The sequence below is a fragment of the Zeus faber genome (assembly GCF_960531495.2).
Source record: "Zeus faber genome assembly, chromosome: 10".
Classification (NCBI taxonomy): Eukaryota; Metazoa; Chordata; class Actinopteri; order Zeiformes; family Zeidae; genus Zeus; species Zeus faber.
The window spans coordinates 22921127-22947559 of NC_137199.1; the positions used below are offsets into that span (position 1 = coordinate 22921127).

At 44.6% G+C, this 26433-nt stretch overlaps 1 protein-coding gene across 1 annotated transcript in view; it reads left to right on the forward strand.

Moving 5' to 3' along the window:
• The window catches only part of tenm1 (teneurin transmembrane protein 1), a gene marked incomplete at both ends in the record, with an annotated part of 170038 nt that overhangs the window by 134258 nt on the left and 9347 nt on the right, over nt 1-26433 (forward strand). The window contains 11 exons of the mRNA XM_080007834.1: nt 6536-6690; nt 11408-11491; nt 12751-12945; nt 13143-13230; nt 15433-15629; nt 16373-16686; nt 18379-18551; nt 21107-21351; nt 22956-23249; nt 23821-24065; nt 25143-25285. Coding sequence (XP_079863960.1) covers nt 6536-6690; nt 11408-11491; nt 12751-12945; nt 13143-13230; nt 15433-15629; nt 16373-16686; nt 18379-18551; nt 21107-21351; nt 22956-23249; nt 23821-24065; nt 25143-25285 — 2133 coding nt within the window. The remainder of the gene's footprint in view (nt 1-6535; nt 6691-11407; nt 11492-12750; nt 12946-13142; nt 13231-15432; nt 15630-16372; nt 16687-18378; nt 18552-21106; nt 21352-22955; nt 23250-23820; nt 24066-25142; nt 25286-26433) is intronic.

Genomic DNA, 26433 nt, shown 5'->3' on the forward strand with positions numbered 1-26433 from the left:
ATCGGTCCGACTCGAGGCAGGGAGTTTTCTTAATGTTTGTCTGTCTTACAGAGGGGATCGGCGCACAGGCTCGTAAGCAGCCCAGCAGTGGAACGCCATTCCTCCTGCGCCCAAGAGGATCATTATTATCCACGATTATTATAATAATCCTCAGTGATATATATAATTGTGGCCTGCGTTCCGCATATTGAAATGAACAATAAAACTCTGGCCATGTGGGCGCACCACGGCCAGAAAGACTCCGTCTCCCTCCCTAAACCCTTACCTGTGGCAGAGATTCCCACAAGTGGCGCCTGAGCAGAGACCCGGGAGGGGCAGGGCGCCGAGTAAAAGGCGCCCCGGAGTCTTTCTGTGGTCCGCAGCCGGTGCTTGACTACGCCCCCTTGTCCGCCACATTTATATTTTTTTATTTTATTTTAAAATTTGTAATTTCTCTTACCTGTTTGACTTTAAAATGACACGGAATAATTATTTATTACTTGTTAATTGTGATGAAAAATTTTAGCTCAAAATTGTCTGCGAGCCATATACCGTCATCGAAAGAGCCATAATTGGCTCGCATAGGTTCCTGACCGCTGCTCTAAACAGTGGGACATAATCTGCAGCTTTTTGTCATGGAGATTGTCTACTGTGTCTCCTCTGTGATTGTGTTGGATCTCTTTTTCTGGTATCAAACAGGTACATGTTTTTTTTTTGTTTTTGTTTTTTTAATAAAAAAATAATTATCCGCAGAGACAATGAAGCACGTAAGTAGAACATAATCTTCCTCTGAATCTGAATTCCTGCAGTGTCTCCCCCTCGCCGTCCTGTACATGTGTAGCCGAACACAACCAGCCTCTTAAATAGACGGCCGTCAATATTTAATCAATACGGGTTAATATGTTAACAAACTTATCACGCTTCATAATTAGATGGTTCACAGTGTCTGATTCAGACTCTTAATTACTAAGCCAGTGTCTACTAAGCAAGGGGGGCTTTAATGAATAATTAATTGCCACAAACATTAATTATTTCTGCCAACCGAAGATTCACCAGAAATACATGCCCTCATTTATGGTCCTATCTGGTATTGATTGATAGTGGGGGGAAAAAAGTGGTTTTATTGGGAGATCAGTAGCCAGTGCGTAAGTGCTGCTACGCACATCAGAGATGACACAGGAAGCTCTAATATTTACATAGTAGCTACCGGTGATGGATGAAGATATTATCCATTCATATAATGCAACTGCAAGGTATTGCATCAATTATTACGCATGTTTAATTATAGGCACCGTCAGACTCTAACCCATACAAACACAGCATTTGCATGCACACATGCACCTAAAGAGTCTTCCAACAGTGAAATATTGAGTGATACAAATGGACAGCATCAGTGTGTTCAAACCAAAGCTGCAGTAAATGAACAAAATACCTCACACAAAGAGAGCCTATTACAACAAAATGTGTGTGGGCCCCACATCGAGAGGTTTTGTGGATGTGAACATATGTTACTGAATTAGTATCATTATGTCAGTATTTATACCCGTGGAACCCTTGATTTGTCGACGTTCCCTTGTCAGTCACACAGTTACTTTCTTCCAAAGTGCCATGGGCAGTAATCAACCACAGCTAGCATAGTTTAGATGCCATAATAATATGTCAGTATGTATCATTAGCACCTACTGAGCCTAGGGACATGGCGAGGCAAAGTGACTTACTCTCCCGCACGCTCCTGACAATTCTGTCTGTGTGTGTGTGTGTGTGTGTGTGTGTGTGTGTGTGTGTGTGTGTGTGTGTGTGTGTGTGTGTGTGTGTGTGTGTGTGTGTGTGTGTGTGTGTGTGTGTGTGTGTGTGTGTGTATTGCATGTTTGTAGTGTGTTTACCCATGCAGTTATAAGGTATCAGCAGGCTACTGCTGTATAATTCATATGATATTTTAATTTATATCAATATAGATTAAACAAGCTAAGACAATGAATTATTAGATTAGATTCAACTAATTGTCATTGAACAAAGTAAATGTACTGGGGCAATGAAATGCATTTCACCATCCTAGTAAGTGACATTTCTAGGAGCAGTGGGCTGCTGTATAGCGGTGCCTGGGGAGCAGTTAGGAGGTTAAGTGTCTTGCTCAAGGACACATCAGCACGCTAACAGGAGGAGCCTGGGATGGAACTGGCAATCGTCTGATTACTAGACACGCTCTTCCTCCTGAGTCCCTGCCCCCTGTAATTGTATATGATGATATGATGATATGTAATTATCATGTACAATTAGACACATCAGTGTATCAGCTCTACAGTACGCTGCCAGTTACATCTTTAAGAAAAAAAAAAAAAACACATGAAAACACGTCATAATTTGCACAAGTTGACAGTTCTCAGCCAGTAAAATGAGTTAAATTTGGGTAAAGAGTATTTGTGGGGTTTGTTAAATGTATGGTGTCAATGTTAAAGTCAAATATAGGAGAGGAAGTACAATACCAAGCAAAGAAAGATGAACGCTGAACTGAATCAATAAACTAAACCAAAGTTCATCAATGTGCAAACTGTGTAGGTCTTTGTAGCAAGCCTCACCTCAGAAAAACAAAAAGCTGTGACGATCCCTTCACGATCAGTTGAGGGCTTTCCCTGACAAAGAGCATAATTAATAACGAATATTTCACTTTCGCACACAGAGCTGTCTGCTCTCGTTTCTACTGTAAGCACCGTAAGTCAAGCCTTTTGCGTTCTCCTGCTGCTGTCATCTGCCAGCGACTTACTACCCTCATCCCCTCACTCCCCTCACTCCCCTCATCCCCTCATCCCCTCACTCCCCTTACTCCCCTCATCCCCTCACTCCCCTCAGCCCCTCACTCCCCTCATCCCCTCATCTCCTCACTCCCCGCGCCACACCCCTCCACCACGAGTGCCTGTCGACTGTTTCCCTGACATAGCAGTAATCAACACCGATGCGGGGACCCTTCTCCGAGGCATCAATCAGATTGGTTTGTATTGCGATGCTACGGGGGCCATATAACTGTTATTCCTTTGACAAGGACGCAGAACAAAGAAGACCCCTGATTGAGAGTGATTGGCTCTTAATTCCTAATCAAAGCTATTCCTCATCATGTCCCTTTGTCCCGTCACCTCTTCCCCGGCGCGTTTCTTCTTCTTCGGGGGCTGTCTGTCTCTCCCTCTTTATCGGCGCCCCCTCCTCGCGGCGTCTCTGCTGAGTGGGAATGGCAGCGCCGCGTTTACAATCGTCCTTCACTCCCCTCTCTCCCCCTCTCTCCCTCTCTCCCTCTCTCTCTCTCTGTCTCCCCCCTCCCCAAGGTCAGCTTGCCTCAGTCGAATTCACTTTTTCTTTCATGATAAAAATCCAGTCCCCAACTTTAGCCAAATGTCCTTCTCTCAACGGAGTTGAGATTTATTTCAATTATCTCTCCACCTCGCTGTCTGCCAACTTCTAAACACGGGTATGAGAGCAGCAGGTCCACCTGGGGAGAGCCAGTAAATCTTTTGAAGTCTTGTGAATATCCATCGGCCGTACACAGGGGCTGTAAATTCCCATTGCGCGGCCCTACAGCTTTACCTACTTCGGCGGCAAATCCAGTTGCCGACAAGGAGAATGTGGGCTAATCTGCAGCCTCTCTCCCAATAACCATAGCAAAATGCTCTTAAACACATAAACAGGCCTAAATCCTTCCATCAATGCCACAGTATAATAGCAATAATAGCAATGGGTTTTCGATTGTTGTGTCCGTGCGAGGATGAATGGAGCCGGCCGAGTCTTGTGTTTATGCTTGATGATAGATCAGCGGCTTACTGGGAAGCCGCCTGTGTGAAGGCAAGATATGCAGATCCTGGCACTGTGAGCTGCCGAGCCACAGACAGAGGGTGAGAGGAAGAATAGAGGGAATCTTTGATGGAAGTCGGTGGAATAAGAGGAGAACCGCATAAAGGCAGATGGGTTTCTGGGGACTGTGTGTGCATGTGTGTGTGTGTGTGTGTAAGTGTGTGTGTGTGTGTGTGTGTGTGTGTGTGTGTGTGTGTGTGTGTGTGTGTGTGTGTGTGTGTGTGTGTGTGTGTGTGTGTGTGTGTGTGTGTGGAGGTGTAGGAGAAGATGGGGGAGGGTGGGGGCAGAAGAAGTCGGGTTTGCTGAAAGATAGTCCGGGCCGCCTCTTGTGTCCTTGTGCAGGATTTATGAGCTCTAAGATCAGGGACGGGGTTACCAAGGCAGACGTGCTGGGATGAGGAGTGGATGGTAGAGGAAGGGGTTGCGGAAGGGGAGGTCCGAGGAAAGGTGATAAAACCTGTGTTTCGAGGGACGGGGGTCGGACGGGGGCCGGGGGGGGGACACGCACTCATACGCAACATGCAACATCCTTGATGCATTATCCTGGGTGACAGGGGGAGAAAGGTAGGAACACTGTGAGAGAGTGAATAAGGAGCGGACGTAATCCGGGGACGGAGCGCCGAGAGACTGGTTTTAAAGGTCAAAGGGCGCTGATTTGATTAGCGACGGTGAGGTGGGCGAGAGACACAGAGAACGAGGGAGAGAGAGAGAGAGAGAGAGAGAGAGAGTGAGTGACTCAACCTGTGAAAACAACAGAGGGCAGCAGACAAAGAAAAGATGAGGCCGGCAGGAAAAAAATGATAATAATAGAAAGCGCCCAAGTGACAAGAGGGAGAAGGGAACGGGAGAGAAATGAGACCAGAGAGAAAACCTACCAAAAAAAGGGTTAGAAAATAAAAGAGTGCGAATGGAAACGGAGGGGGAAAAAAAAGAAATGGCGGTGGGGCGGTGTGGGGGACGCTGTGTGGGAGGTATAATCTGTCTGTGTCAGAGGGATGATGAAGGAGCCAAGAGGGAGAGCTCTGCAGTTCACCTTCTGGCCTCTGGAGGAAACACACTGACCCTGGCCCTCCCCTTCCACACCTCCCCTCCTCCGCACCCCCTCTCGCCACCTCTTCCTACCTGCACGATTTATGATTCGCAGGGTCGCTCCAGGGTTGCTTGGCTGGAGGACATTTGTGAATGTGGTGCGTGTGTGTGTGTGTGTGTGTGTGTGTGTGTGTGTGTGTGTGTGTGTGTGTGTGTGTGTGTGTGTGTGTGTGTGTGTGTGTGTGTGTGTGGGTGGGTGCGTACGCACACGCGCACGCGTATGTGTGTGTGTGTGTTTGTCTGTATGTGTGTACATCAGATCACATGCGGACTCAGCTATGTCTAGCAGGATGAGACCTTCGGCCGCCGAAGAAAAGAGAGGGTGCGAGCCCCCCACTCGGAGGGTAAGCCAAACTGTGTCCCTACAATAACCGGAACGAGCCGGCGGGTGAAGGTGAAAATCAGACTGACAGAAAGAATAACACAGACGGAGATTCTTGGCACACGAGGAAAGAAAGCTACTGCTTGACATTATGCCTCAATGTAATTTTTCAACCTTGAATTTGGCTGCGAATTGGTGGACGCAGCATTAAAGGTACCGCGCGCTGCTGAAGATAAACAATAAGGAATATGTATTTGTAAGTGGTGTGAAATGTAGACCACATAGTGGGATATAGGGAGGGAATAGTGACAAATGGGCTATTGTTGTGAGTGCTAACTGTGAGCTATAATGGGCAATAGGAGGCGTATTGTATGAGGGGTGAGGTTGAGCCAGAGACTATTATGCGCTGAGAGGTTGAATCACTGGCCTATTCTCTGTATGGAGATGAGGCGGGGATGAAGGTCGCTCCTCATCCATAACGGATGATTGATACCCTGCCCTAACCTTTTATACCTGGACCAGGAGCCTCCGCTCCTTCTCTCTGTTCCCCGTCTCTTTGGCCGTCCTTCCAGCAATCTACAGAGCCCCACTGCAAGGAGGGCTCGAGAAGATGGCACACACCTCAGCTTGCGCACACGTGAACATTAACGTACGAGGAGGCTTGAGAACACATGCAGAAGCGCACTCATACGCAACATGCAATATCAGCGACAACATGCTTTTGCAGGATTACGATTACGGTGCTTGCGTATGTGAATACCCGGCGCATGCACGCACGATGTTGACCCACCCTTCCTCTTGTCTTACTGACTGGATGCTACAGCCACGGTATTCACGGTAGACAATGATATATGGCGCACGGCATACATTCTTAAATATAGACTCCTACGCACGCGTGCATATCTGTAATGGATGCGTCCATGTGAGCGTCAACCGTCAAAAGTTCACTGAGACACCCCTGCTTGCATCTAATGTGACAAATAACTTTTTCCTCCAGTTGCATTGTTCTAATCCCTTTAGTGGGCTCTGGAATGGAAATATAATTACATTTCTGTGGTGCAGTGCCTTTGATAAGACAGCCGCTCACTGAGCTGAATGTCTAACCGAGTTGGATCCGTCTCCGCGGCCCTCTTCTTTCTCTTTCCCTTTATTCCTCCCCCTCAACTTCCCCGCTCTCCCTCCTTTCGCTCTCTTCCTCTCTCTTTCTCACACCCTTCTCCCTCGCACCCCCCCCCTCTTTTTTTGCACCCCATTCCCCCATGCTTTGTCATTTCAAAGGGCTCATTTCTTTCTTCATCTCCCACCCAGGTATCGCGGTGGATAAAAGAGGTGTTGTCTACTTCGTGGATGGCACCACCATTCAGAAGATTAACGAGAGGGGTCTGCTCTCCACTGTGATTGGCTCAAATGGACTGATGTCGACGCAGCCATTAAGCTGTGATTCTCGCATGGACATCAGTCAGGTAAGTTTCTGTCACAGTGGAGTGAAGGTGGAGTGTTGTGGAGACTCGCAGAGTGGCGCAGTGCCTCAGCTATACGCTTCCTTTTCCCATTCTTTGTAATGTACTGTGGATGTTCAAAAGAAAAACTGTGGATTCAGCCCATTCATATGTTTTATTGTTCTCTAGTTGTTCTCTGTAGGAGTGCTTGTATGTTATTGTTATTGTTGTTATGTTACATGTGTATGTATGTATGTATGCATGCACGCAAGTGTAAACACAATGTCTTTTTGCGTACAGGCACAGATTATGTCTTAAACTAAACGTAGCGACTGCATTAGTCCGGTGAGCCCAGCCATCAGATCCAGCTGCTTACTGATATCAGCCCTATTAAAGCAGAGGATGAATTATAGATGAACTAGTTACAGTACTATAGAGAACTATTCATTACACACATGCTGGTAAAGTGTGATTGTGTGTGTGTGTGTGTGTGTATGTGTGCGGGCGGGCGTGCCTGTGTGCGTATGAATGCCTATATTAATCGCATGTATTAGTGCCTGTCTTTGTCCCAGCGGGCCTCCATGTGTGGGTGTGAGTTGTGTATGTGTGTGTGCGTGCGTGTGCTCATGCGTGTGTGTCTGTGTGTGTTGTGACATCTGTGTCTGTATGTGTCAGTGGGACTTAGCGTTTAACGCCGTCGCACCCAGGTGATCACCCAGAGGTGCTCTTTGGCCCCGGTTACACTTGTCGCTTCGGTGAGGCTCCCCATCAGGCTGCGTTAAGTGACGTGTACGGACACTCAAAGCTGTGTTGGGTTTGGGTTGGCATGGCGATCGGGGTCAGCCGGGCCGGCTCACGAGTGTGCTCAAAACTCGGAACAGTCTGGATCAGTGGTCGTCGACATGGGGCTCTGGGGACCCACATGGTCCTTTAAGAGGTTCCAGGTGGTCCCCGGCAAAAGGATTAATAGTTAAATGTCACCATTAGAGAATATACAATAATGACTGTTTTGATCCTAGTATCACTGCTATCTTCCGATGTTAATATTTATAATTACCACAGGTGGCTATGGAGGTTTGGATATCTAACAATGAAAATCTTCTCAGATTGGGGTCCCAGACACTAATAAACATCATCAAATGGGATCCATGGCATAATGCATATCAAATTGAGGGTCCTTGATATGAAAAGGGGTTGAGAATCTCGGGTCTAGCTGTCAGCCCACCTCACTACGCCCTAGTTTGCTCCACGGTGATGCTGGCCACAAAGGTAATTAAAGGTCCGCTTTTGCATGTAAAAGTTCAGCACGCATGTGTCAGTAGTCATCGTTCTGACGAAAGACTAAACACAAATAGATGTTGGTCACTGAAGTGAATGCTGAACACATATTATCACTCTTGAGAATGTTATTTTGAGTAATGAATTCTGTTTTTCTGTAAATCAAGGGCAAGGAATATATGGGAGTGCTGTATATTTGCTGCCCACTTTACAACAAATTCTCAAACAAGTGCCGCCGGTTTCCCCACACACACTTTAGTCGCACTATCAAGATCGTTTTGCTGCTGAACGTTATCAACACTGACTCACAAATACGCTGTCAGGCATTCTGTTTGGAATATGTTGCCTAAACGCAGAACGGCACTGATTTGTATCCATGGAGCTTCATTAAACAAAAAAAAAACTATTTATGGCCAAAAGACCACATGAGATTTCAAACACTTCATTTTTGATCACTATTTTCTTCACAATATTTCATATTGCTGGGTGTGGAGTCTCACTAATTTAGCAATCAGACACTGGATTCATTTGTATTTGTTCTGTGTGTGGGCTGTGTCTGTAGAGGAGGGAGGGGCTCCAGGACCAATATGGTATTCATTGTACTGTATGTTACTATTTGATTATTGTGTTCAGCGTTTTTTTCATGCAGGACTGTGATTGATTGATTGATCGATTGATTGATTGATTGATTAATTGATAAAGTACTCAATCGATGAATCAATTCCAAAATAACCGTCTACGACAGTCCTTGTGTGGATGCCTCGCTGTGCTTGCCTCGCGATGGGCGGAGCCCCCTTTGGAGCGGCGAGTAAAACCGAGCCCTTCTCCGTGTTTGGAGAGCCACCGCGCCTGTCTTCCCGTCCATCTCGTCGGTCGCCCGTCAGTATTTATACAACATACCTGATCGTCCGTCCACGCTCGTTCCCGCGGTTTAGCTCTGGTCATGACCTCCAAACGTCGATATTGAGGCCGCCGTGACAGGGAGAAGAGAATTGCTGTGATTTACACCGAAGGAAAGCCGGCGTAAAACCCAGCGGGCTCGACCCAACTTCCAGAGGCCATCGCCCTGCGTCGCCTTGAAAGTTTGATGGCACGGGAAGACAGAGGGACGATGCGTGCGTCCTCTGCGTCTGGGGACAGGGTGCAGCCAGCTTGATGAATCCCTCTACCTCTAATACGGGGATTTTGGACTAAAACCCAAGTCCTCCCTCTGTGACAGAGCCTATAATTGGAGTTGTCAGTGGCAATTTAACATGATCCACTTATTTACGAATCCGTCCTCATAGTCATCAATCACCTCCCTGATCCTTTGACCGCGCCGCCTCGTCTCGGCAGGTTGGGCGTGTTTATGCGTGTGTGTGTGCACATGTGTGTGTGTCTCTCTCTCTCTCTCTCCCTCATTGCGGTTAGGCTACTTTTTAAAGGCGTCAGTAATATTTCAACGCTTCTCTTCCATATTGCCTGTATTCAATTTTGGTCAATCTTTTGTGTTTTGCTGTTAGAACGTTGACTCACCATTCAGTTGAGAGCGCTAATACCAACTCATGTGACAAGGAGACGTCTCCGATATATTCTATATTCAACCACAAATGTAGACGAGACTACAAATAGCCCTCTTCTTTTCTAACGCTGTGTGTAGTAAAGTGAAGGAAGCTATGGGAACACACATGCATGCTCAATCTGTCACAGACATGAAGCCATTCCTGGGCATCTGGAGGCGGAGGGTGTCTAACACCGCCTTCCACAAGTGTCCACATCATTCACGGCATTTAAGCTCCAATGTATAATTATCCAATCTGTTGAAACAGATCTACACGCTAATGTTTTTTATTGCAATTCATACTCACGATATGGACTGATTTAACTCTACACCACCACCGAAAACAAGTGTTTTCATAGTTTTTTAGTCTACGACAGCACTACTTTTTATCTTATCTTGTATTATTAGACTGGTGCTGGTCACAATGAGTGGAATTGTGAACAGTAGGTCATACTCAATATATAGTTTTATTTCTGTAGTGTTGTAAAGTACATTGTTATTGTACTGTGCGGATTTGTTTTTCTTAAACATTACATTACATTACATTACATTTAGTCATTTAGCAGACGCTTTTATCCAAAGCGACTTACAATTGTTCAAACACCGACGGACGCAGCCATCAGGAACAATGAGGGGTTAAGTGTCTTGCTCAAGGACACTACAGCATGCTATCAGGAGGAGCCTGGGATCGAACCAGCGATTACTAGACGACCAGCTCTACCTCCTGAGCTACCATCCCCACAATGGCGGAGATGTGTCCCATCCCACCTCGGCATTTTGGACACAGCAATTATTTTATAAGCGACAAGGGAATAGGAGTCGATAGATGATTAAACATGTGCTCGGACTGAGAAAATAAGAAAATGGAAGATTTTGAAACTAAAACATGTAAACATTTATTTTAATCGATTTAAACTATTAATCTCGCTCTGTTATTTATATTTGGTTTGAATTATACTTTTGGTTCATCAAATGGCCTATTTGTGACTCAAAGAGTCCATATGTTGATTGGAGACTGGGGGGAGGGGCTGGAATCAGCAAGAGCAGCGTCAGCGCTCGCAGAAGTCGGATTTGAATGGCCTGCCTTGTTGAATGAATGGGCTGTGAAAGCTGCACGCCATCCTGATTGCCATCGGTCGCCTGGTTTTTAGCTGCGTTTGTCATATTCTGCATTTAGCGCTGAAAAGTCGAAAGTTTGAAAAAAAAAATGTCTCAACGACGGCAGTAAAATAACTAACCAAAGAACATCATGCACCCATTGCTGATGAATGTGTGTCTGATACTGTACGACCACACACACACACACACACACACACACACACACACACACACACACACACACACACACACACGCTCACACACACACACACACACACACACACACACACACACAGACACACACACATACACAGGTATTTACAGAGAGAGCTGGCAGGTGTCTGTGTAGTTCTTTCTGCTTTGACCTCCTCAGAGCTAGTGTGCGGGCTCTGTTATTTGGGCAAGCGCTGATCATGGTTATTGGCTGACATTTGGACTGGTGCCGAGGTGGACCAATGTGAGTCCTGTATAAACACTGAAAAGGCTCCCTGCCTACTCGTGACCTTTTCAGGGGCAGGGAAGGTCGGCTGTCTCAACACTGTGTTATTGAGGAGGAATTTATTGTAACACCCGTGATTGACTCTCGTAGGTGATGGCGGCAGGGAGATTTAGTGTTCTTTGTACTGCTCTGTTTAATATTTGAAGAAAGGGTAAAGTAAAATATGTGCGTGTGTGTGTGCGTGCGTGGGTGGGTGCGTGCGTGGGTGCGTGGGTGCGTGCGTGCGTGCATGCGTGCGTGCGTGCGTGCGTGTGTGTGTGTGTGTGTGTGTGAGTGTGTGTGTGTGTGTGCGTGCGTGTGTTTGTGTGTGTGTGCTCATTCTACAGGTGCGTCTGGAGTGGCCTACAGACCTGGCTATCAATCCTTTGGACAACTCCCTCTACATCCTAGACAACAACATTGTGCTGCAGGTAGAGAAACACACTCAGTAAAACATGTAAGACATGTCCGAAACCACAGGATTTATTGTGCGCCGAGCGGAAACAAATGCTGAAATACTTCAAATTAATTTGATATGAAAAATGTACATTTCATTTTTTGTTTGGATTAGAGGTTTGTTGGGAGTTTAGGTTCTAAAGGGCAATACTACTACTACTACGATCCTGACATTTTTATTTTATTATGTAACACTTAATTTAATTTTTGTAAATCGACCTAAAATTTCAAAAATGACAGGTTTCTTTTCCATTCTCCTGCCATATTTTACTGCGTACAGCTAACTGTGAGGTTTATTGTATATTTCACTTTTTCCCAGATATTGATGCTTTTCATTTTTATATTTTTTATATATTTTTTATTGAATTACTTGTTATTATTACTGCCTATGGTTTTTGATGTGAGCCGCTGAAACAATTGCAATTTCCCTCGAGGGATGAATAAATATGTTATTCTACATCTGAATCTCGGAATTGCAAATGTATGTAAATTAAAAGCCCAGTCTAAAGCAAACTGACAAAGCGTGTGCCCCCCAACAGTCGATGAATGGAAACATCAGAATAAAACAGGAAAGATATTTGCTGAGAATGTAAACATTTGATCACTTTGTGGCATTAAACATCGAGTGCAGACTATGAATGGTATTTCAAAAATACTGACCCAATTTATGCAAAGTACATTTTTTGCCACTGTATCAAGCTGCTGTGAAAAGTCGTGTTTGCGTCGCAGGGTGACTGGTGCCGTGCCAATAGTAATATTAATATATGAGAGGGAAAGACATTTATAATACATACAAGATTTTGTTCTCTTTGCTAGTGAAATACAATACAATTAAATTATATTGTTTCAATTTCTGAATCAATTTTAAAATTTTATATCGATACTTTGTTTGGAAGTTTTGTAACTATTTTTGTTATGCACACCAAGTGGTACACTGAAATGTTGGTCGCAATTCTCATATCATATTGTATATCAAATGCTGTCAATAGCTGTCAATATATCAATATAGAATCGTATCTTGAGCCATCTTATCGATACTGAATCAGATCGATCTGTTGTTGAACCCTGACCCTTGATCCAACCCAATTCCCGGCCAACAAATTATTTAGCTAAAACAATAATGTGATATTTTTCTTCCTAAAACATTCCCGAAAAATGAGGTACCACACAACCCTGCCCTAGCTCACATGGCCGCACTCCCTGGACGCTAACCAGCTCCGCTCCGACCCCTCAGGTGTCAGATAACCTCCATGTGCGCATCGTGGCGGGGCGCCCCATCCACTGCCAGGTCCCGGGCCTTGACCACCACCTGGTGAGCCGGGCGGCGGTGCGCGCCACACTGGAGGCCGCCAAGGCCATTGCCCTGTCCCACCTGGGCACCCTGTACATCGCCGAGACGGACGAGAGACGCATCAACCGCATCCAGCAGGTCAACAACCCGCACCGATGATTCATTGATAGTTATTCAAGCCGGCACTTTTGGCTATTAATAGTTATTATCATATACAGTGCGAGAAGGAAACAAAGCGAATGCCTGTAACTTATCATCTGCCGTGGAGATTTTGATCTTTTGACGTTTTTTCGTGACAGAATGGAACACGTCTGTTTTTCTGAACACAACCACAGGTGTCCACCAACGGGGAGATCTCCATTATCTGTGGAGCCCCGACAGACTGCGACTGCAAAATTGACCCCAACTGTGATTGCTTCTCTGGTAGGTCATCGGACAACACATGCACACAAAGCAAGGAGCAGGAGAGAGAAAGAGAGAGCGATAGAGAGAGCTAGTGAGAACACTCTTTTCATTCATCACGTGTGTGCAGTTGGACAGAGAGCGGCAGAGAGCCTCGTGGAGGGCTGTGGGAATAGGAGGCGCGGTGGAAAGGAGAGAACAATGTCTTGCCTCCACGGCACACTATCTCTTCTGCCCCCAATTACACTGATGCTTAGTAGCAGGAGCATAAAACGACCCTCCGCAAAGTGGCCTCAGAGGGGTACTAGTACATTAGGTGCAGGTAAAGGTTAGTGAAACCAACCACAAAGCCGGTTACACACACAGAGCCAATCCTCAGAGCTGTTTGCTCTGCTTGTGTGTGTGTGTGTGTGTGTGTGTGTGTGTGTGTGTGTGTGTGTGTGTGTGTGTGCGTGCGTGCGTGCGTGCGTGCGTGCGTGCGTGCGTGCGTGCGTGTGTGCGTGTGTGCATGCCCACGTATGTGTTTGAGTGATTAGTTCATATCTAAGTAAGTAATGGATGGAGCACGAAAGGTTTCTTTTTTTTTCTTTTTTTTTTTTCTTACAAATCATCTATATTCTTCCTTTAAAAGCGTTATCTGATCCCATACTGTGCTGCTCTACGCTCAGTTAAAGGAGATGTTACTGTAACAAGATACATCATATATAATGGAGTAGATACTCTCAAGATACTGTACTCTTAATGTATTTAAACTCCTGGGCATGCGACGCATTAATGGATTCTCTGCATGGAACCGTAATCCAAATCTAACTGCATCACTGCAGTCGTGGATATGCATGAGTTACATTTAACAATGGCATGTTTGTGTGTGTCTGCTACTGTGTGTGTGTGTGTGTGTGTGTGTGTGTGTGTGTGTGTGTGTGTGTGCGTGCGTGCGTGCGTGCGTGTGTACTTCCTTGTAATCATCTCCAGCTAAATTTCAATATCGCTGAAAAGAAACGAAAAAGATTCAATCAAATTTCAGCTGGCGAATGAAAAGCCGCCTTGTAACCTTTGAAGATTTGAACCGGTCGTCTTTTCACTTGGGGACACCTGAGACGGAATACAAGGGGAAGAGGATGCAATAAAACAAATAAGCAGATGTTCTTTTTGACAGTGAGACTACGCTCTCATTGTGAAGCTCGGAGGATGCGATTTTATCACCTAATTATACTTATAAAAAACCTCTTTCTTTTTTCCCGTGGAAACGAAGGGAAGTGTCGCTCACACGCCACAAGCCAATGGGCTGCAACCGCTCCTATTTCTTTGGGTTGTACTTTGCATATTTCCCATCATGTCGTGCTGTTAACAGATGATTACTCTCTTCAAAAGGCTTTCCGCTTTCTTCCCTCTTTCGCCATAAACACATATGCAACCCTCACAGCCCCCTTTGAACGCGCGTGCACATACACACGTTCACACACACATGAAATGCGCATGCTGTCAAGAGATAAACTGCCCCCCTGCTGACACAATCTAAAGGGCCGCGCCCAGTTATTCGCCCGCTGTGCCGCCTAACACATTTGAATACTTTCCTGCCACCCGCGACCTCCATCTGATAAGGTTTCGAGGTAACGATCAAGGTGGCATATCTGTTCCGCCGGGGCAGCCGTAGCGTCCCAACAAGTGTCCGACCTGAACCGAACTGATAAACGCTTAAGAAGAACCATGGAGCCCTCCACCATTTTTGATGCGGATTTTGTTTTTTCTTTCTCTTTCAACCATTGTATTATTATTATTTTTTGTTCAGGGTGTCAGCGGGTCCTTAAAAATCATAAGAAGTCTTGAATTCGGTTTTAAAATGACAAATATAAACCAAAAGTCTTTAAATAGTCTTACCTTTGAATTTATAAGGTCTTCATTTCAACATAAACATTGCATTGTCTTACCTCTGTTACATTGAGAATTACTGGTTGGATTTATTCTAGTATCTAATCCCTTACCTTGCTATCTGACCTAAATAAAACTGCTGTTATAACGATGCATAGAATAATTTTTCTCATAACCTGCCTTATGTCCACCTAATATTTACCTCTGCCCTGTAGAAAACAAATCATACCTACCTTTTTTACTAACCAGCAGTACTTTATTTAATAAGAGGGAGACCATTTGTCCAAAGATCAGTCCTAAATCTCAGTAAAATGCGTCTTAAAAAGGTATAAATGCGTCGTGCTTTGCCTTCAGGCGACGGGGGTTACGCCCGCGACGCCCGTCTGAAAGCCCCGTCCTCTCTGGCCGTGGCCCCAAATGGAACCCTGTACATCGCCGACCTGGGAAGCATCCGCATCCGGGCCGTCAGCCCCAACCAGCCTCTGCCCGGTCCAGCCGGCCTGGTGGAGATCAGCTCCCCCCTGGACCAGGAGCTCTACCTCTTCAGCCAGGTATCACACACCAACCAAACCCAATCCCTGCCATGCACGGATTATCAGAACGTTATAACTGTTGTCATGGAGACAGAACCAATTTAGACTGTAGCGTTCTGTGCTTTATCCCCGGAGGGAAATTGCCGTGTTACAGCAGCTCACATCAAAACAATATGCGATGCTATTAAAGTAATAGAATGAAAATGGAAAAAAATGGCAATAAGCAATACACTTTTGTTTTTGCAATATTCGATAAGCCTAACAATTAACAATAATAAAAATGATAAATTATAATAAATGAATAAATAACACACTAACAACTAATAAAATAAGCCTATAAAGAAACAATAAACAACACATTTTGGTGATATACAATAAATATTAAATACATTTTACAAAATTTAACAATATACCTATGTATCAACAATTGCATCTTAAAAAAATACAAGCAGTTGTGCAAGTTTGCATACATATATACAGTATATAAAATATAATATATACATATACTGTAATGAATGTAAGCAGGTGGAAAACAAAATGGTTATAATAATATCATAATACAGTATTAACTATATTGCAGTAAATTAAACTTCCTAGGCTTCTAGGGACTTGGGACAGGATGTCCTTCTGTGCAGCATTATTACAATTTTGAAATATAATAAAGTAGTATGTGGAGCGACTATGAGATCGCTTTGACCTTGTTAGAGTGGATGCATGGGTTCACCGCACCACCGTCATTTTGGATTTCTCCCCCGTGACAGAATGGCTCCCACCTGCACACCAAGCACCTGATCACGGGTCACTTCCTGTACAACTTCTCCTACACGGCGGAGGGGCGGCTGAGCGGGGTGGCGGGGCGGGACGGGCGTGGGCTCCAGGTGAGGAGAGACGCCCACGGCATCCCACTCTGGCTGGCGCTGCCCGGCGGACAGGTGTACTGGCTGTCGCTTAGCAACAGTGGAACACTGCGGAAAGTTTCGGCCCAAGGCCACGACATCACCCACATCACTTACCACGGCAACTCTGGTCTCCTAGCAACCAAGAGCGACGAGAACAGTTGGACCACCGTTTATGAGTAAGTTTACACCTATGGATTACACTGTAATCGAAACTGTCTCTCTCTCTCTCTTCCTCCTCTTTCTTGCCCCTTCTCTTATTTTTTACTTTCACTCTTTTTCTCCCTTTGCTTGTTGTTTATCCTGTTTTTATCTATTTTTGCCCTCCGTGTATGTATGTTTTTGTGTGCGTGCGACAGTACAGTGTGTGTGTGTGTGTGTGTGTCGAGAGGTAGACATACATGTTACTCTGCGTGTCAGAGCTGTGAATCGTCTGAGTGCCACCTGGTGGCAGCTTTCCAAAGTGGAGGCATACAAATATGTATATACAGTATAGACAGCGATCAGCCAGAACATTAAAACCACTGACAGGTGTTGGAAGCAGGAAAAATTGACAAGTGTAAGGATCTGAGCGACTTTAACAAGGGCCAAATTGTGATGGCTAGAGGACTGGGTCAGAGCATCTCCAACACAGCAGGTCTTGAGGGGTGTTCCTGGTATGCAGTGGTTAGTAACAACAAAAAGTGGTCCGAGGAAGGACAGGGTCATGGGTGCACATGGGCTCATTGATGCACGTGGGGAGCGAAGTCTAGTCTGTCTGGTCCAATCCCACAAGCGCTACTGTAGCACAAATTGTTGAAAAAGTGCACCGCAACTTGCTGCAGAGCAGAGGCTCATTTGCCGCTGACTGGTCAGAGTGCCCATGCTGAGCTCTGTTCACCGTTCAAAGCGCCTACAATGGGCACGTGAGTGTGAGAACTGGATCATGGAACAATGGAAGAAGGTGGCCTGGCCTGATGAATCACGTTTTCTTCTACATCATGTGGATGGTGCACGTGCGTTGTTTACCTGTGGAAGAGATGACACCAGAATGCACAATGGGAAGAAGGCAAGCTGGCAGAGGCAGTGTGATGCTCTGGACAATGTCCTGTTGGGAAACCTTGGGTCCTGGCATTCATGTGGATGTTATTTGACATGTACCACCTGCCTAAACATTGTTGCAGACCAAGTACACTCCTTCATGGCAATAGTATTTCCTGATGGCAGTGGCCTCTTTCAGCAGGATAATACGCCCTGCCACACTGCAAAAATTGTTCAGTAATGAGGAACATGACAAAGAGTTCAAGGTGTTGACTTGGCCTCCAAATTCCCCAGATCTCAATTGAGCATCTGTAGAATCTGCTGGAACAACAAGCTTGATCCATGGGGGCCCCACCTCACAACTTCCAGGACTTGGTGGACTGGTGCCAGATACCAGAGGACACCTTCAGAGGTCTTGTGGAGTCCATGCCTCCACGGGTCAGAGCTGTTTTGGTGGCACCAGGGGGAGCTACACAATATTAGGCAGGTGGTTTTAATGTTGTGGCTGATGATTGTATATACGTTCTATATAAAATATCTATATCCAGATTTTTTCAAAATGTTCACGGTTTTCTTGGCATTTCTGTCATGCAATGTAATGGTCAGACTCCGATGTGGCATCACACAGAGACTAACAAAGAACTGTCTCCGTCTGGATAATTAACTGTAAAATCGCTCGCGACGCTCACTCTGCAGCAGAGGACCTGATAAGCAAAGAACGTGTGACGCAGTCGTGTAATTGCTTAATTGTGTGCGTGCGCATGCTTAACCATGCATACACACACACACACACACACACACACACAGACAGGCGCGCGCACTTCACCGCAAACATCTGAACGTCCTCCCAGGTACAACGGCGAGGGCCACGTGACCAACATCACCTTCCCCACGGGCGAGGTGAGCGGTTTCCACGGCAACCTGGAGCGCTGGTCGCGGGTGGAGGTGGAGGCATCCAACCGTGAGAACTTTGTCACCAGCACGAACCTGTCAGCCAGCGACACCATCTACGCATTCAGACAGGGTACCTCCCACCTTCTCAAACTTATTTCGGCGGGGATGGGGCAGGTTGGGTTGTTGTTCCTCATCGACTGAGCCTACGTGTGTTTCCAGGCGGGGAGAAACCAGCTTGTATGTGAAAGATTGATTTCAGTTTGATTAGTAATTCATTCAACACATAAGGACGTGATCCCTCTCAAATATGCAATTCTATCACGTATTTATAAATAAGGACATTTTTGATCATTAATAATATATATGTCTACAAAAAAAGAAAAAGAAAACGAGTGAGTTGAGTGAAAGCTGCCTGTGGGAAGGTCAATAATTTATGGCATCTTTTTAATTGCTCTCCCCGCCTGCATCACCACGGCAGGACTGTTGGTTTAGAGGAACATGCTTTCATCCCTTTCATGTGCACATTCATGACACACATGCACGCACAAACACACACACACACACTTTATTTTCTTTTTATTTTTTGTCGGCATTGGAATGATTTTATTTTTGCCAGGTGCGTTTACTTGTACAAGGAATTTGCGGAGGTGCCTGTCTCTAGGCGACTGAGAAAAAATAAGTAAATAAAATAATATAGAATACAGTAGAATAAATAATAAAAATGTAGTCAAACATATAACAAATATACAAAATGTACAAATGTGATAGATATAGATTATATACGTGTAGCACACAGAACACTATTATATGAGAGAGTTTAGATGATCACCTCAGTGTCAGTGACTCTGTTTTAAGCATCTTAAAAGCAAAGGGGGTTCACAGTGACGACAGGTGAGGAGGAAAGATGGGGCAGCGACAACATTGGTGGAAATCTCTCCGCGGGGATTGTTTCATGAGATCATTTTCATAATCCGGCATGCGAGTTGTAAAGAAGCCGAAGCCTTATGTCGAAATAGCCTCATTAAATCTCTTTAAACACATGGGTACCTGATCTGCCTGTCGCTCTTCGGACAAATCCTTGTGACCTTCAATTACGAGAACCCTCCTGAAAACCCCGAAACGCCAAGAGTCAGCTTATATGCTATTTTGAAATGTGAGGTTATACTAGATTACATTTATTTGGCAAATTCACTCCTAAAATATGGTTAGCTCCACGGTCAGAACAGCCCCACACATCTGTAGTCCAGTCCAAACATATACAACAGCCTCATACCATAAAAGCAGAACAGCTCAGGATAACGAAAAAAAAATGCCCCGAAGGCTTATCTCCATTGTGGTCCTTCAGAGAAGAGATGACACAAAAAGAACCGTTTACTCGACAGGGGGGGCGAAAAATCTGGAAGTTTTCTCATGTGCCATCAGACCTCCCCCCGGCACCGCACCGCCAGAAACATTCGAAACATTTTCACCTTTTCACGGCTCCGCAAAAGGATCCCCTGCACGACGCCAGCTTGAGCGGCTTTTGCAGCTCGCCATGTAAATCGAAAACACTGCCACCTTAAATGGCTGTGTATTGAAAAACACGCCTCCGTCCAATTTCACGATCCTCCCCTACCCCCATTTCACCAAACGGAAAAAAATACAAGTGTGGATTTAACGACACACATTAGCAGCATCACCATGGCAATGCCGATACTGGTTTGGTGCCAATAATGGGAAAGGATACGAACATAGTGACGAGTGAGGTTTCTAGCAGGCCGATGTTTCTCTACAGATGACTGGCTGGTTAAATAGACCATTCTAACAACAGGGTGACATGTTGAAACCCAGGTGGTAAAATCAGCCATTTGTCAAATATGTATGGCAGTCACTCTGGAATCCACCATACAGTACCATTGAAAAGATAACGATTCCTGCCGTCGTAGTGTAAGAGGAGCTTTCTCCCGATGAAAGGCAACGGTGAAGACTTCCGTGAGTCACGACGGCTGGAAGAAGCTTTCTAATGTTGACCTCTTTACAATCATAAGCAGCTTGTCAAATTTGAGAGACGGCAGGGATGCATCCTAGAATAATGCTGCTCTTTATATTGTAATTCCTTCTATGATGAGTTATTATGTTATATTTTCGAATGCCTTTTATTTTTACTAACTGTCAAAGATGATCAAACGCGATCGTTGAACCAGAAGCAGCACCTGTCTGTCTCTTTGTCTCCCTTAACGTTTTGAAGCGAAAGAACAAATTTGCAACTGTTGCAAATGTGTGAAATGATCATAAGTGTGATAATAAGTGTTGCAATCAGGTAATACACAACCTCTCTCTCTCTCTCTCTCTCTCTCTCTCTCTCTCTCTCTCTCTCTCCTTATATATATATATATATATATAGACATACTGTATATGTACTGTACTGTAACCTGATAGTGTTGCTTTGTATTTTTATCCTCTATTCTTCTTCTTCTGTTTGTGTGGAGTTTTGTTTTTGGTTTTTTTATGCAGAGGTGTCAAACGTATTGTTTTGTACGCTTTGTTGAGAAACCACAGCTGCTGCTGTCTTGATTTTTTTTTTTTTCGACACCCACCCAGACCTTTTACCATGGGCTCTGACAAATTGTGTTTGCTGTGTGTGTGTGTGTGTGTGTGTGTGTGTGTGTGCGCATGTGTGTGTGAGTGCGTCTTCTCGACGAGCAGATCATGCCCAGAGCTCGTACCGCGTGAGCGCCGACGGCTCCTTCCTGGTTTCTCTGGCCAGTGGGATGGAGCTGTCGCTCAGTACGGAGCCCCTCCTCCATGGCGGCACCGGGGGCGGAGTCAGCCCCACGGCCAGCCGCTGCAACATCAGCCTGCCAGGGGACCACGCCCCCAGCCTGATCGAGTGGAGGCAGAGGAAGGACCAGGCCAAGACCAACTACAGCACCTACGAACGCAGGCTCCGGGTAACAAACCAAACGCCAGTTCCACATCCGCTCCAGTGGTGGAGCCGAGCTGGTTCCTCTCTAGAAGTGAATTCTATGCATGTTGCACGCAGGCTCTCCAACGTGACTCAACATTCTACAATGAATACCATCTCAACCAAGGATTCCCTTGGACGTCCTGCCTTCTTTTTAAAATGTGCTTTAAGGCTTACGCTCACAAGGATCCAACACATGCAGCTAACTCAAGAACCTTCAATACGCCTTTATTTATACTTTATTTGTCATGTCGTCATACAAGTACGTTGCAGTGAAATGACAAAAGGAAAAACTCCAAAGGCTGTGCGAAACAAAGTAGGAAGACAGAAGAAAATAAATAAATGATAATAAAAAAAAAAAGGGTAAATAATAATGATGATAATAATAAATAATAAAATATATATAAAATAAATTATAATATGATGAAAATATATAAATATAATACAAAAAATATATATAATAAATAAGTATAATACACTATATGTATAATATGTAGGTACAGCATGCAACAGAATCTGTAAAATATCTAACTACAACACAAAACTGCCTATTGTTGACAATATAATGAGTATAGTATACTGATGTTATATTCAGGTTTATTTCCCTCAGGAGGATTTGTTTTCAGAAACTGTAGCAGCTTGGCAACTATAGCATGACCTAAAGTCCTGATCCATTGCAGAAAATAATTATGTTTTTGCATCTCATAAAAATGCAACCCTCACTGGTATTTACTGCTGCCCACATTGTTTCACAGTTGTTCGATTTCCTTTTTCCCTTGAAATGCTCTGATTCATTCTGCCTCTGCTCGCTACGCAGCAGGGTGTTTAGCAGAAGACCTGAACCCGTACACACAGCATGAATAGAGTCTGAGCGGAACATGCACGGCGTCCTGAGAAGTTGGGAACGAGAGTACGTGCTCTTCCGGGTCGAGGAGCCGCTCATTAACACCAAGTCAACGGAAAATGGCCTTTTTTGTCATAAAAGGAAACTAGATATTTGCTGGAATACTGAGTACTGACTTTCCTTGTACATTGTACTGTTGAATAACTTCCATGTTACAAAAAGCCAAAAAGCCAAAGCCACAATAGACGCTGGACGTCTTTTTAAGAATTAAAAAGGCAAACAGTGCTGGCAGGCATGTGAAAGGTTTGGGATTTTGAAGGGATGAACTGGTAGTCGTATGACACGCTGGCAGATGAAATGACATGGAAATGCGTAATTCGGAGAGCGTCGTTTGTGGTTAGCAGATATCGTGGGTTGAATGATTCGCAACTCCGCCAGCCGTACTTTCCACCGCTCACACGTCAACCTCGTTCCTTTCCACCCAAACACAGAACGTGGGCCGCAAAAGCAGGATAACTCATCCGGCGTGCATTTAATTAATTGATGGTCCCCGGCGCTCTGACTCGTGTCACCTCTGTCAAAGCAATCTATTGTTAATAGTCCCGCTTTGTACTGAACATTGCTTTTCATTTAACTACATGCTCATTTCTGTTCATTATTTTTATAAACCCCTTTGTTTTGAAGTTGCATTTGTCTACAGTATATAAATGTTTGAGCGTGCATTTTGCGGCCACCTCTTCCGCCAGGCCCACAACCGGAACCTGCTGTCCATAGACTTCGACCAGAGCACGCGGGTGGGGAAGATCTACGACGACCACCGCAAGTTCACGCTGCACATCCAGTACGACCGGCTGGGGCGCCCCGTGGTCTGGTCCCCCAGCAGCAAGTACACGGAGGTCAACATCAGCTACTCCAACGGCGGGCTGCTGTCCGCCATCCACCGTGGGGACTGGTCCGAGCGGCTGGAGTACGAGAACAACCAGGTGGTCTCCAGAGCCTGGGTCAACGGCAAGATCTGGAGCTACACCTACATAGACAGGGTGAGGCCGTTGGGGGCTTCTGGCTTTTGGTCAATTAATTCACGGATTCACAGATTCACAGAATTTAAGTTAAAAAAAGTAAAATTGAAACTCTTGGTTGGTTTTAAAAGGCCTTCTGCAAACTGAAAAAAAATGTGTGATGGAACAGAACTAAACTGGAGCTTTAATTTCCTTCCTCAAAAAAACATTTTTTTAAGGTAATATATTCATCTAAAAAATATTTTTAGTACTAGTCTATTTGCCCAAACCAAACTCATAGCTGGTATAGTAGGGAGCCATCAGGAAATTGATAAGAACCATGTATTATTAATGCACTGATATTAAATCTCATCTATAATTTAGGGCAGTCTTTTTAAAATTTTGGTGCGCTTCAAATAGCTATCTTACCTTTTTACTTTTTTTTTTTTTCCTATCCTCAACACATTTTGATTTAATAAATCAATCAGCAAAGAAAATGAAAATGAATTTAAAAACCCAATGACAACACTAAGACCAAAACAAAGAGATTGCAGTGCCCTGCAAATCACAAACCCATTACCCCCCCTGCCGTGACCGTCTAATGTTCCCGCAGTCCATCATGCTGCTCCTGCATAGCCAGCGGCGCTACGTGTTCGAGTACGACCACACGGACCGGCTGGTTGCCGTGACGATGCCGAGCATGGTGCGACATGCCCTGCAGTCGCTGCTGTCCGTCGGCTACTACAGGAACATCTACACGCCGCCAGACAGCCAGGCCTGCTTCCTGCAGGACCACAGCCTGGACGGGCGGCTGCTGAGGACGCAGTACCTGGGCACGGGACGCAGCGTCATCTACAGGTAGGAAGGTCCTCCTTTCTCCTTCCTCTTCTGATGAATCGTAACGTAAACAACACATCAAGCAACAGACTGACTGCATCCAAACACCAGCGCAACAGCAACTCCATTAACGGACAAACTCGATACTCGTTAGGAACCGCGACGGCTGCATAAATCAGCGTCGAGTGAGTCACCGGGAAAAAGTCAACAAAGGTGCGCAAAGTACGTGGGACATCAGGGGCCCGCCGCTAATAAGCATTGAATAAAAAAAGGAGGAGGAGGAGGAGGAGGAGGGGGGAGGGGTGATAGATACCGGTTGTTTTGATGGATGCCCAAAAATTCTGTGCGCCGGTCGCATCCGATCAGGGAGTTCTGACGGCGCGGCTATTGTAGTTCAATTGGATTGAACTTCAAGAGTATTGAATCCTGAATTTCCAAAAGAGTGAACACAGTCTCTTTCGACAGTTTCAACAACACCAGAAAAACTAAAGTTACTCAGGAACTTAGATACAATTCATAAATAGTGCACATGAAGATAATAATAATAATAATAATAATAATAATAATAATAGTAATAATAATGATAATGATTATGATAATAATAATAATAATAATAATAATAATAACAATAATAATAACAATAATAATAGTAATAATAATAATAACAATAACCAGGTTATACAAGTAAAAACAGGAGAAGCTTTGAAAAAACAATGAAAAAAAAAGTTTGATTTCAGTGAAGATATTCATGATTGCACTTGTCACCTCAAAACAAACTATAAAAATACATGTTTATTATGACCTCGATATGATTTTCCAAATATTGAAATATGGGTTGTAATTGTATAGGATAATTATCACTTGTTTATGAAATGATTAAAATTTGGCAATCGTTTGTCAGTCTTGGCAACCGAAAGCGGATGCATTGTTGCCAACTTGGCAACCACTGCTAAGAGTTTGTGTTGGGCCTTCGGGGGGTGATAGGGTTATCTTTTTCGAAGGGTTTATCTTCTTAAGAATCTAAACTCAATTAAAGGGCTTTAAAAAAGAATTGCCGGACTCTGATGAGACTTTTTCATGCCCTGTATTTCTTTTTAGGTACACCCCGGCAGCGAGGCTGTCCGAGGTGGTGTACGACTCCACCCTGGTGACCTTCACTTACGACGAGGCCTCGGGCACCGTCAAGACAATTCACCTCACACACAACGGCTTCATCAGCTCGATAAGATACAGGCAGACGGGTATAAACACACACACACACACACACACACACACACACACAGACACACACACACACACACACAGACACACAATCAGAACTCTTCTTAAAAGCACTGGAAATGAAAATCATGAGACAGGCTCCTTTTTGTATACAACATGTTGCATCAAACCGAGTAGTTTCCTTTCCTCTGAGCAGCGGTGTTATTTGATCAGGGTCTGACTCCGCTGTGGTCTACCACAGATGTAATTTTGAGCCCCCACCACACACACACACACACACACACACACACACACACACACACACAACAGCTGAATGTGTGAATGTGTCTGCAACTGTTGACATTCTTTAGGGTGAACGTGTCATGATTGACGTGCCTTGAGTAACTTTTTGTGCTTGTGTATGTCTGTAAACTTTCGGGCCGGGTGAAACAAAATATGTTATGCAACCATTTGGTATCTAAATTAAATAATACTTAATTTTTGTATCAGACCAAATTTTTTTCCGTCAAACATTCTTGTAATATTCGTCAGATGGTGTACACTGAAAAGTCGGTCACAATTCTTATCGGATATAAAATGTCAAAAACTCAGGTTACAGCAGCAGAAAGTTTACAGAACAGTGAGATCCAATTAGAAATGAATAAAAATATATGTACAGATATGTAAACAAAAATGTGCACTGACTACTACTTCTACCTGAGCAAGTCAATCCAGCTGTGTTAACTTGTCGGTGCAATATGGGTGGCCGTTGAGCAAATGTAAAGTACAGCATCCTACATACGTATATAGTAATTAGAACAAAGTAATAAAAGTAGTGATATAGTAGTAATGATAGCACTAATAGCAGGTGATATGTTGAAATATGACCTTGTATGGTGTGATAATGTTCTCTTAATGGTTACATATTCGTACGCATGTGACATTGATTCATCATTCATATAATCTTATCTGCCGTGGTCAATCATAAACCAATTCATCCAACAATCATTGCACTTTGAAAATGGAAAATGAATTAGTAGCTGGACCTCCTGAACATTAGCCGGTAATGGTTCGATCATCCCAGGCCTTAAGAGATGAACCGCAGTGTTATGTTTAATAACTTCAGTCCACACGCTTAACGTTATGGTGTGCTGCCATCACAACTCCAACACTGCGCTAACATTTTTCA